The sequence below is a fragment of the Parus major genome, chromosome 4 (genome assembly GCF_001522545.3).
Source record: "Parus major isolate Abel chromosome 4, Parus_major1.1, whole genome shotgun sequence".
Taxonomy (NCBI): Eukaryota; Metazoa; Chordata; class Aves; order Passeriformes; family Paridae; genus Parus; species Parus major.
Genome location: NC_031771.1, coordinates 10,561,371 through 10,574,240, shown reverse-complemented (window position 1 = coordinate 10,574,240; position 12,870 = coordinate 10,561,371). Strand labels below are relative to the sequence as shown.

Below are 12,870 nucleotides of genomic sequence, written 5' to 3'. Positions count from 1 at the left end.
CAACCAAACAAAACAAAAAACAAAACCACCAAAAAACCAGAGCCTCAAAGCTGTTCAGACTCAAAATGCTCACTTGGACACGTATTAGCATTAAATGAAACACTGTGAAAATTAAATTCATTAAATGAAAAACTTTGAAAACACAGATGAGGCAGGGATGCACCAGTCCAATATTTTCTATCTAGGATGGCCTCTTAGGACATGTTAAGAGTCCATTGAAAACTGTTGTGCTCACATTCCAGAGCCACTGCAAAGTACTGTGAGAGATGATTTCTGAAAATGTCCCATCAGATAACAATAGTACAGTACATGTATGCACACACAATATAGCACAGATACCTTCTTGTTACTCTTGCAATTATTTATTTCTTCAAAAACAGATGTTATCAAAAATTTCCTGCATTAAAAAAAATTTCAGAACTCCCAGGAACTAAAAAGTGGTTTATGAATTTCCTTCTGCATTCACCCAGCAAACTGGGTATTCTCACAAGCCAAACCTACCTTTGTCACACACATACCCTTCAACTCAATGAAATAAAGAAACTTTTTTTAAAATGGTTGTGTACATCACACCATACCTTAGTGCATAAACATGCACACAAAAAAAAATTAGGTGGCATTAAGGACCCCACTCAAGTCAACTTACCCACCTCTGAAACACATCCAGGCTACAATCCCTAATTTTCAGCACATTTATAATGCTGTTTTATGTCTACCCTAATGATCTTATGTATTCTTATTCACATATTAACAAAGCTGCTTTTTTTTGTAAGCAAACCAAAACAATAACGTCAAGACTCAGAAAAGAAACTACCAAAAATCTCTTTTACAGAGGTGCAGGTTCTATGTCATCAGAACCTCAGGACAAAGAGGCTGCAGCAAAGGGAGCAGACTGGCAGTAATCAATTCTACTTTGGACCTGGCTGCATTTATCATTTTTCTCCTGAGCCTTTTTTGGTCAATTATGCACAAAGTCTGTCAGTTATCATCCATTTTTTCATTAATAGCTGTATTTTTCTAAATATATTTCCATCACATTTCCATCACAGTAGTTACTCCTATGGCAACACAACCCTCCAACATTCATTCCTTGAGAGTGACCGCAGCACTGCAAGTGAGAGACAATTGAATGGGGCAGCCTACATCTGTCCCCTATTTTCCATTCAGAAAGCATCCAAGTAATTGGCCAGCCAGCTTGATTGCCAAGTATTTCAATATTAAAAATATTTGCATCCATGATTAGTCAAAAGCAATACATACAATTTAAGACAAGGAACAGAAGGTGATGTATGTTTAAATTTTGTTAGTACAGCTCTTAAATTCCTCCCCACACCCCCCCCCCGCCAGCTACAGAAATATAGATGATTACAGCATTCCAGATCTTATACTGTTAGATCTTATGCACTGAGAGAATAATATCAGCTGCATTTGGTTGTTTCTGGAGAGCTTTCAGACTTCTTTTCAGTTTGCTGATGGAGTTTTTAGTTCCTGAGGATATTAAATTTGCATTATGTTTGTCTTCCTTCTTCTCCCAGTAACTTTTGAATTGATTGTGCAATTCCAACAAATATTTTTAATAGAAGGTTATAGTACCTCAAAAATAATAATTTTAAATACAAGGGAGCACAAAATCCCTTGAAAGTTTCCTCTGGGAAAAGAAAAATAAACAAAACTGTTTACAACTACACTGGAAGACACATTAGAAAATGCTCTGATATACAGGGGAGAATTTTGATTAGATTTCATTCCTCATTAGACAACAAAGAACGTGGCAATAAAAAAAAAGGTACAGAAAAACAAACATGGATACACTTGTGAATCCTTATACTTTGGGTTGCCTTGTTTAGATAAGGATTGAAAAAGCAAAGGTAAGGATAGGAAGTATACATATATTCTGCAGCTTTAATGAGATTGTCTTTAAACCAAACATTTTGTCACATTTTTTTAGTGAATATTCATTTACAAGTGTATAAAAATGTAAGCATAGAACATTGTTCTACAATTCTTCAAATGGCCAAGAAAACTGTGCTTGAGAAAAATTAAAATTAAGCATCTTCAAGAGTCTCTTCAACTGAAAATTGGAAAGAATAATTGCTGCAGCATGCTTAGGAGACTGATCTCTCAACCCCTGCCATGCCAAACCCATTATCACCCCAAAGGGGATAATAACTGTCATGCCTGGTCTCGAGCTCAAGTACGTTTGTTAGTGCCCTAGCTGATACAGAAAACAAGATCCAGCATAAGAGATGCTTCACACTAAATTGTGCTAATGAATTACAGCGACAGCAGAGAGTTTTAACCTTCAGAGAACACAAGAGCTGCTCGCTAACTAGTCAAGTACAGGAAATCAGGCTCTAGCAAAAGAGGCATTTGTACATGCAAGGAAATAAAACAAAGCTGCGCTTGTTCTAGTTCATAAATAATAGCTCCACCATCTTCTGCTTAAGGAGGAAACATAATTAGTTCCAGGGTGCAAAATAAAAACCAGTCTGGGCAACTCAGAAGTCTCTGAAGGAGAGGGCTGGCCATGGCAGTGAACTAGATCCCACCTAAAGGATATAGTTCTGGTGAAAAAATTCCCTCACCAGTAGGTTCTCGGGTTCAGGCTCCAAAACAGACTCTCCCTAAAGGAGGACCCAAAGGTGAAAGGCAGGCACAAAGAATGAAATCCAGACTGACAGAAGTTCAGCAGGCTAAGGAAAACATTTCACAACCTATCCTTCTGCTGCACAGATGGCTCAGTACCTGCAGGAACCATGGGTATAGGCACCTTTTTAACAAGGTTTCAAAAAGCATTAATAGTGTTCCCAGACACTACAATAACAGAGAACAATACTTGCTACTTTTTTATTAAAACCAGATTAATGTTAAATGTAGCACTGTATTGAAACTTATATGTCTTTTACTGCACAGAAAGATGTTATTCTCCAAATACCTGCTCCTTTACCTTTTCATTTACATTCTGTAACTTCCTGGATTTCTACGCTGGCTTTTTTCTTTTTACTATGCATATAACCTGGACTTCAAGACTTCAGTTGTGTATTCAGTTTTAGACAGGTTTACAGTTCCATATTCCCACATACCAGGCTCCTGTTTAAAGATCTTGCAGTTCAAGACTCAAAATTTCACTGAGCACCAACTAATTAATACTGTTCTAAACATAAAGAGGGTGTGATCAAGCTGGAAAGGCAGGGAGCAACTCTTCTGTGGAATACTTATGAACATGAAGAAATTCAAACCAACACATTCTGAATGCAGCACACACACTGCAGATGTTACGGGTCCCAGAGGCAAACTTTCTGCACATATTTCTGTCCAGGGAATCCTAGCCAAAACATGGCAAGCCTAAACATAAAACTTCCAACTGCTATGAGAGAGAGAGGTACATTCATACCTTTCACATAAAAGCCAAAAATACATTTGAAAGCAAGTAGAAGAAAAGATTTACATCTCCCCTTCTAGACTTCTTCCAGAAAGATTTTTCAGTCATCTTATTTGCTAAAAAAAAACAAACAGCAGAACACACCTCAACCTGGAATATCCTATTGCATCATTAGTAAAAAAAATCTAGTAATAAACACCGGGAATAAAACTCTGGTTTACAAAGATTATAGGGTGACCAAATTCCCCCCACCAAGGCAAGAGCAATTCTGTGATTCCACAAATTCTAGGCACTTCTTCCAGTCCTTGATTTTATTTATTCTAATTCTCATGTCACGGTGCCCTACAGACAACTTTCCCTATGTGCTAAACCAGTTCTGTCCTTTCTACAAGTACCTTAACATATTTTCTAGCACGCTTGTAGAGACAACTTAAAATTCAGATTTTATTATATAATTATGCAGCTAAAGTCTAAATCAGTATCATTCAGATAATTTCTTAAGTATCAATTAAACTTCAGCTTTTGGAGTTTCCAAGACTATAATGCTATGGCAAAAATACACCAAAAAATAGCAAATAGAATAAAATACAAGGTCTGAGATGTTTTAGTTCAAGTGTTAGCATATGTGCAAGAAAAAATAATATGCAAACTGCATAAAGAGAAGGAAATAGTAGTTCTGGAATATAGTTCCTATCATTTGAGGGATAATAGTTTAACTTTAGTGAATGCTGAAAAGCCACAAAGCACCACAAATTCAGCAGTAACTATAAAGGCTCCAATGAACAGCAATGGAAGAAAATGGAGACAGATAAAAGGAGCCATTTTTAAGAAATTAATCCCCTCTCCTCTTCACCATAATGAATGTTATGTTCCCACTTTAAAAAAAAACCAACAAACTAAACTATAAGAAAACCCAACTCTGATACACGTCAGAAATGAAATGAAGTAACAATTACACAGACATTTTCTGCTAACCAAAACCACACTTCCCAGTCTTCAAGGGATCATTTGTCCCTGAGACAACCACTCTGGCTCAGGCTAGACTCTCAGTTATTGATGTTGTTTATAGAGGTGGGGGAGTGATTCCATCTGTCTGTGATGGGCACTGCATGTTTTGAAGAGAAAATAGTCAATTCCAAACAGTTTACTGAGAGAAAGCTTGACCTGGACAAGCTGAATAGCTACTGGGTGACTGCCAGGCACAGCTCAGTCTCAGCAACTGATTTGTCCATGATAATCAACTTACACAGATGAACCTTACATTGTGGTTTACATGTGTGTGGGATCTCTATGTTATCTATGCTAATAAAACATTAATCAAGGGCCAAATTTATAGCAGACATTTTGTAAGTAAGGTCAAGACAGGTCAGCCTCACATAATAGGAAACAACTATAGGCTAGATCTTAACACTGTAACTGAACACCCTTGTTACTTTACCTTGGCCCTTGGGATCAAGACTAGTAGCAAAATGTTTTTGCTGCCTCAGAATGGTGTTTCCCCTACCATAAACTGAAATGCAACCATTAAAACCCATTAAAATGGCCATTATTTTTATGTATCTTGAGAACATGTATATCTCAAGGAAAAAAAATCTCAAATAGCCATTTTCTCCATTCCTACAAGGATAAACAGATATTTATATAGCATATTAATTTACATGATAAATTATTCTGGTTTTAGTTCAGAAGCTGTGCTAGTCATGTAAAATTTATTTTCTATTTAGATTCCTACTAGCTGAAGCTACTCACTAACAGAAGTTACATTTAAATAAATGGTATTTCTTATAATACACCTTAGGTCACTTGTTAATTAATCTTTAAAAATATCCTTCCAATAAATATTGCACTTAGTCTGCCTCAACAATCAATTTGTAATGAAGAAAATATTGATGGTTCTGAACACTGACTGCAAGTCAAAGAGCATGGCCTCATCACCTGCTCTGTCATTTTCTATAAGTTCCAATAATATACATATAAAGTTACGGATAGAACATTAAACTAATTGGTAATATTAAGAGGTTTTTTTCCCTTAGAGGGACTCTCCTCCTTTGTAGTTTAAGAGATAGGTCAGAAAAAAATGAGCAAACTGGAATCTAATTTTTGCGGCAGAGGCTTATCTTACAATTCCTAGCAGTAATGTCTTTCAAATATAAATTCCCTTTCTCAAGAGATTAGCTGAATACAAATTATAGTTTTAACATTAACCAGTACACAAGGACTGGAAGAAAGAAAATCCATGACACACAGATAAGCAAAGTATTTAATGAAACTTAAGAGCATTAAGATTCTGCAAAATCCCATATTCAGAATTAGAACTGAACCGAAGTAATAAAGACCATGAAACCATGCTCGTAAAACTCAAAGAAAATTACACAAAAAGGAAGAAGAAACATTATTTTTAAAAAGTTTCAAGGCACAGAACTCCCTGAAGGCTAAGGCATGATAGCAGAGGTGCTATCAAATGTTGTGACTTACCTTCCTTCATTGACAAGCTCAATAAAGGCCAGGCCAGCATTTTTCTGTATAGAGTTTTGCCACTCCTGGGTAAAGACAAAAAAGAAGAGAAAAATAGTTGTATAAAAACAAAACTTGGAAGAGGCATTTTCAGAGACAAAATTGCACACTTTCTTTTCAGCTCTAGCAACTTACAGCACCATCAGCCAACACACAAAGTATTAATTGTGTGCTGATCAGGAAGCAATGAATGACAGCATGAAGGAATAGGGCAGCATCATTTACTTAAGGTCATATTAAGGGGAGAAGAAAATCCAAAAACATTCCACAAAGGATTCCATCATTTTCTTTTGTTATGTCACGTAATAACCCTGAACTTGCTCTGGTTCATGGATGCTTTTTGCCTTATTAAACCATGATAGTGCTAGAAACTGTTTCACATTAAGGCAAGGCTTATTCCTTAGACACGAAGTTCTCTTGTAGTTTAAAGCCTAGTAGACACACTTCCTAATAATAATCCTCACTTCAGCATCACATAGTCATGTCTTCTCACTTAAAAAAAAAAATCTGTTAACAATCCAAATACTGCACCATTAACACACACTGTTTTAGAAAAATGTAACATTTTTAACACACTGAAATGCAAATGGTACACAAACATGCACTGCACATTCCTTAAATCCAGCTGAACCTTGAATTAAGCAAAATTCTACACCTCTTAAACATGTAGGTGGGTTTTGCCTGAACCCCACAAGAGATATGGGGGAAAGCAACCAACTCAGATGACCCATCACTGGGGCTTGCTGACCTCATTTGAAAGATGAGAAGAAAACAAAATTAGTTAAAAAACAAAGTATATTTTTTAATCCTAGACTACATAGAAACAAGTTAACCTTGTTAAAAATCAGAGCAGTAAACGTGTGTATCTCATCTTTTGGGGAAAATGTACGTGCAAATAGATAGAACAAATACAGCTCTTGATTTAAACTCTTCAACTCTTCTAATCTAATACAGAAGACTGATTCTGCAGCAGACAGATAAGTTTAATGTGCTTTTTCCACATCAAATTCCTTGACTTTTTACTCTTTGTTCCATGAAATAATAATCCTACTGATTATCTACATGAGTATTTCTATCACTGTGGTTATTTAAAAAAAAAAAAAAAAAATCTCATCAGCTAGAAGTTCAAAACAGGAAATATGTCTTAAATAAATTTCAGATTTCTGAATGTAGGAGGTTAATATACACAGTGTCGAAGTGCATTTTTTGGTGCTCAGTGTCACCAAATTACCTCTCAGTCAGTGAGACAAAGGTTTGATCAGACACACACAGAAACAACATTGTTATTTACAACTTAAATCCTGCCCCTCTTCCCCCCCAACACACACACACACAAAACAAAATGAAGCAAAACAAACAAACAAAAAAGTATTTTTGAATTTCAAAAGCAGGGGAGAAATTATAACTGATTTCTCAATCTGTTTTTCCAGGCCTAACATGCTTATCATGCTCGTCATGTTTAAGCTGTAACAATGTATTAGAATTTTCAAAGAGTCAGAATTAAAAGCAGAATAATTGGAACTTGTGATGTATTATTCATCATATATTATAAATGCATTCTAGTGAAAAACAAAAGTCTTTTAGTTTCTAATATTCTAAACAAAATAGCATATGCAAATAATGCTTCTAAGAAGTTTTAAATGTAGTATCAGGTTCTAAATATTTACCTTATATAATGATAACTGAAACCATTCTTTTAACTAAAGTGTGAGAAAACTCAAATAAAGCAAAATAACTTTTTCCACTTATGACACTGTCCATCTGTTGTTCTGCTCTTTAAAGAGCTCACAACAATACTTGAAAATTTAATTGGTGAAGATGGAAGCTGCCAAAAGTGAAAAGAAAGTGCATTTATCATGATACTTTTCAGCATTTTTCTCTACATCAGACATCATCAAAAGAAGGTGTTAGTCTAAACATTTTCATAAATCACAGCTGAACACACCCTAAAGCTTATTTTAATAGTTGAAAGAAAAGACTAATGGTCTTCATCTTTCATGATCCATTCCATATTTCCCCTCAGTATATGTTCACTCTCAAACAATTACACTCAGTATACATATTGCATTATTATATCAGCATCTTAGTTATCCATCTCCCAGAGCTATTAGGGAAAAAACATGTTAAAAGCTTCAAACTCAACCACTAATGCAACTAAATAACTACAAAACCCATTTCAGCACTTCTCTGAGGAAGGCCTGTAAGGTAAGATCAACCGAGTCAATGATTTCATACCTGTACCAAGTTGTACGTAATTGGCCATCATTTCCCATGGCTGTAAATGTTTAGTGACCAAGAGACATCATCTACTTCTAATGCTTTTGGTCACTGAACACTCAACAGTGAGGCAGGGAGAAAACCAAGAAGCACTAGACACAATCACAAATAACTCAAATGAAAAATCACCATGACAAGGAGACAAATAAGAAATCACATTTTATTCAAATACTGTGTCTGATAAGGAAATTTTCTAACTCATTATTGTGTCACCTATTTCCTTAATAGAAACTATAAGCAGCCCCATTATACACTAGGCAAAGACTAAAACCTTTCCTGAAATGGTGCTACAAACCTCATCTGAATTTTAATTTTGTATGGAATAACATATTACATTTCCTTTCTATACAGCAGAACTCTGAAGTGAGCAAAAACACATCCCAGTCCTCTATAGCTTTAATTTTATAACATCAACAAGTTTCATTAGCACATTCTTACTGAGTGCACAAGGGTCATTAAAAGAAAACATTAAATAGTAGTGGACTGAAACCCCTCCCTTCAGAAACTAATAACTTCCCTCAAGGTTGATACCATGACCCATTGTCCCATTTGAATAATGCTAGGGTTATTTAATTTATTTTACAGTGGGGTTTTTTAATTAAGTTAACTAATGATCATTTGTATGACAGCACCAAATACACTAATAAAACTCACAAATTACTGCATTTACTTTTTTCTAGGAAATACCAAGACCAACAGCATGCACTAGAGTTTAACCGAAGACCAAAACATATAAAATACCAAAAGCTGGATTAGACCATAACCAGCAACAAGATCAGTGTAGCAAGCAGTCTTTAGTACTTGTACATCCCATTTAATGTCATTGCACCTACATGTGTTTGTGTAGCTATTTCAGTCTTCAGATGCATTTAAAAGTCTTTCACGCTATTTGATCCTCATATTTCTTGTCATAAAAACAAGGTACATCTCTAATCACACAACATGATCAGATGAGTGAAGTTCTTAAAAAATTTCTGTCTTGAGTTTGATTTTTTTCTATTTGTTACTGGTTTCCTACCCATTCTGAGTATCCTCTTTCAGACTAAATACTTCAGGAACCTCTTATTTACCCAAAAAGGCTTTTTCTGCAAGCAGCAGATAGCAGGAGCCAGCTTCAAAACAAAGAATGCAGGTGATTCTTTACGCAACATGTAAAGAGTCTATCACCAAAAGCATGTCATGGTGATTAAGTGTTCAACAGGATCAAGAGGAGATGGAACCAGTACACATCAAAAAAATAAACACATTAATATTGGATAAATACACAGAAACTGCATCCAGTTCAGAAAATACCCTGAGCAAAAGTTGCTGGAGAGTGAAGGGTATCAAACTTGTCCTATTTTTGAAAACCTCTTTGTGTCTATAGCTGGAGATACGACAAGAAGCGAAGTGGAGCCTTTATCTAGCCAAATATAACCATTTCTAAAATGGAATCACTCAAACAAATGCCAAGAAAAAAATTTTGATACACATTTTTGTTGGTGTGGAATTTGAAGTGCTTGCCTGTAGGCATCAAATGGACATATCCCTCCTCAGCTGTATACCCTTGGCAAAGTAATATAATAATATTTTAAACAATTATGGAGGGGTGTTGGACCTAGATGTTCTTTAAGGTAATTTTCAACTCAAACCATTCTACAATTCTATGAATACCCCAAAACATACATTCTTCAAGGTATATTACAAACATTTGCAAGACCAACCCATCAACTGGTCTGATGGCTAAGCAATTAACCATGTATCTTGAACAGAATTTTGGAAACATTTCCAATAGATGAAAACTGCTTTATTTCCAACTGTAGGAAACTGTTCTGATGCTCTCATTCACATACATATAAACTTGCATGCTCCTTAAAAATTCACTTTTCTCAGAAACTTTAAAAAAAATCCTTCTAAACAGTTCAGCACATTCTACAATTAAGGATTATACGTAGCAGTTGGAACATATACTCATCAGCCAGTAAAAAATAGGAAATTCTTCTCTAACCCATCCTTCCTATAAAGCTGGTGGTTTTTATAATTAATTTTGGTTATGAAACAAAGGAGAAGGATGGTACTGACAACTATGAATGGGGCACTAAGGAGCAGGGTGGGAAAATGTGTTAACATATGACTAAGAGACATATTATATCCTAGAGTAAAGGTCAAATCTGCATGAAAAACTTGTTCATAGAGAGAGATACACTAATCTTTAAGTGCCTAAAGTAAACTATCAAGAACTTTTCAGCAGTGTTCGCACTTGGTGTCAGCACTCTCTCAGCACCACATCCACTACAGGCTTGAATGAACTCAGCAATAAAGAACATATAGTGAAAAGTAGATTATATCTCAGCTGGGTTCTTCATAATTAAAAAAAGTTAGACTGCATGTTAAGCAGAATCTCTGCAAACATAAATTACTTTTAAAGTCTGAAGCATGCTTCAGTTATTTTAATCTATGAAACTCCATTGAAAAAAAATTAAAAGCAACATGGAGTTATGGGAAATCATATCTACAAGCCATGCAGCAATTTAATACTGAAATTAGTATATGCCAAGTACTTACAAAAGAGAAACATTATGCAAAGATGTGACAAAAATTAATACAGAAATAATATGAGAACACATTTGAGATAGTTATCCAGCATATATACAGATATACCTGTATGCTCAAGCAAAATTAAAAAAACCATAAATAAATAATGAAAGAACTATCAGAAACTGGCTGAGGAAAAAAAAATTCAATAAATATTTTCATGGCCCTTTCTCTACAGAATATCACCACTGTTGGTGAATCCTGAAACAAAGTGAGAACTTGGAAAAATATTTAATACTATCCTAAAAATTCAGACCCTCTTGTCACCCAAAAAGCCTTATTGGGAAAGCCTTCTATGAGCAAGCTTGGATTTACTGAAATTTAAACAAAGGTTTCTCTATGAAAGATTTAACACGGCATCTATGTAACAAGCCAAGCTACCTCACTAATCAATAGAGAGGGTTTGATTTCAATAAGGGTGGTAAAAGTTACTCTAACCCTGGCCAGCTACAAGCTCTCAACAGATGATCGTCATTAGGGCTCTATCGGGGTCCCACGTACCCGGGCTGTACAAATGTGTCCTATTAGTACGTGGTCTGTCTGTTTGGCAACTCCAGGCTCAAGACAAATGGCAGCTGCTGCCCTTCAAGGTCTGAAGTCAAGTCCTCTGGGAATGTGAAAGCCCAACTGGAAAAATCAAGGCCTGTTCATTAGAGACTGCTCCAGGGGAAACTTGCAAGACTGCCATTAGAACTATATAAAAGAGCTAATTATTTTTATAAGACTTTTAAAACTATCAAGCACACCCAGTTATAATAAAAAATATTTACTGCTGGCATTCCATTAAAAAAGACATTGCTTTTTGTCAAAAAATCCGCCAGTTGACAGTACACAACTGAAGTCTTTGTATTGAAAATTTTAATGAGTCTTCCAGGAGAAAGTTGTATAAAAATTAACTAGATGAGGGAGCTTCTCAACTGAAGGCATAACACCACGCCCACTAATGTGAGAAAATATCCCAAACACACTCATATCAAACTAATGAAGCATACATAAAGGTGAGCTGAGATTGTGCATGTATGATTATCTACCCCTAAAAAATAGAAGGAATTCAATATACAAACACATTCAGCATTGCAAAGGTGACTGAAAAGAACAAATAAAATCCGTTTCAAATCTGCGCTGCTGAGGAACAACAAAACATGCCACAGTACTTCTGTATTGATAAATCCATCAGAATGGCACAGGACTCACATGGTATCAAATATTAAATCTAAGCAGAAAAATGAAAATTAACACTGTTTCAGTGTTTTTCGTCTGTTGTATTAAACAGTGAAAGAAAGATTATTATAATGACACCTACTTTCATAAAATATACTCTGGGGAAAAGTTGGAACATGACTTTTTTAAAATTCATAGCCACAAAATTCTTTACTATTTTAACTATGAAACCAAATCAAAGTTTCTCATACTGAAATATTTTCCCAGCTGCACAGCATGACAACACAGTATTGAGTTCTAATGTTATAACAGATCACCGCCACAGAGTATTTATTACAAATATTTTAAAAGTGCTATATGAAATTCATTAGTGTTCCTTAATCAATTCTTGGACCAACACACACATTAGTTTCCGACAGCCTAATTCAAAAAAGCAATTACAACCCTAGTCTTCATGTAAAAGGATGACAGAAAGAAGCTATGTTAAACCAGTTTAGAAGAATGAAAACGTAAAGAAAACAGATTAGGAATGATTTATATCAATGCCTAGTGCTGAAGTTAATTACAACTAACCCAATAAAATAGTGCCTTTATTATTGTACAGCAAGTAATAACCTTAGACGCAAAAAACAGAACTCTTTGCTGGCTTTTGCATGCTCAATTCCACAGCACACTACATTAAGAATTAAAGAAGTAGTAAATAAGCCATACAGAAACAGCAGGTTTTTAACTAAAAGCAGAAGACTCCCCTGCTGTTTAACCATGTGGGTTATTCCATGTAAACAGAGCCTCCTATAAACTAGTATATGTTGTTGGTGGCAAATGCCTAAAACTATAATGAGAGTTTAATTTCAATACTTAAAAGTTAGAGTTCAAGTCACAGTAAGCTTTTATAGATTCTGAAAATAAATTATACACATGTAGAGCTGGAGTTATATACTTAAGTACTAGATTCTTCAGTA

General features: G+C 35.1%; 1 protein-coding gene across 5 annotated transcripts in view; it reads right to left on the bottom strand.

The window, feature by feature from the left end:
- The window catches only part of LRBA (LPS responsive beige-like anchor protein), a 367,896-nt gene that overhangs the window by 245,151 nt on the left and 109,875 nt on the right, over positions 1–12,870 (bottom strand). For all 5 annotated transcript variants that reach the window (XM_033513748.1, XM_015624023.2, XM_015624025.2 and 2 more), the window contains one exon: positions 5,858–5,922. In XM_033513748.1, coding sequence (XP_033369639.1) covers positions 5,858–5,922 — 65 coding nt within the window. The remainder of the gene's footprint in view (positions 1–5,857; positions 5,923–12,870) is intronic.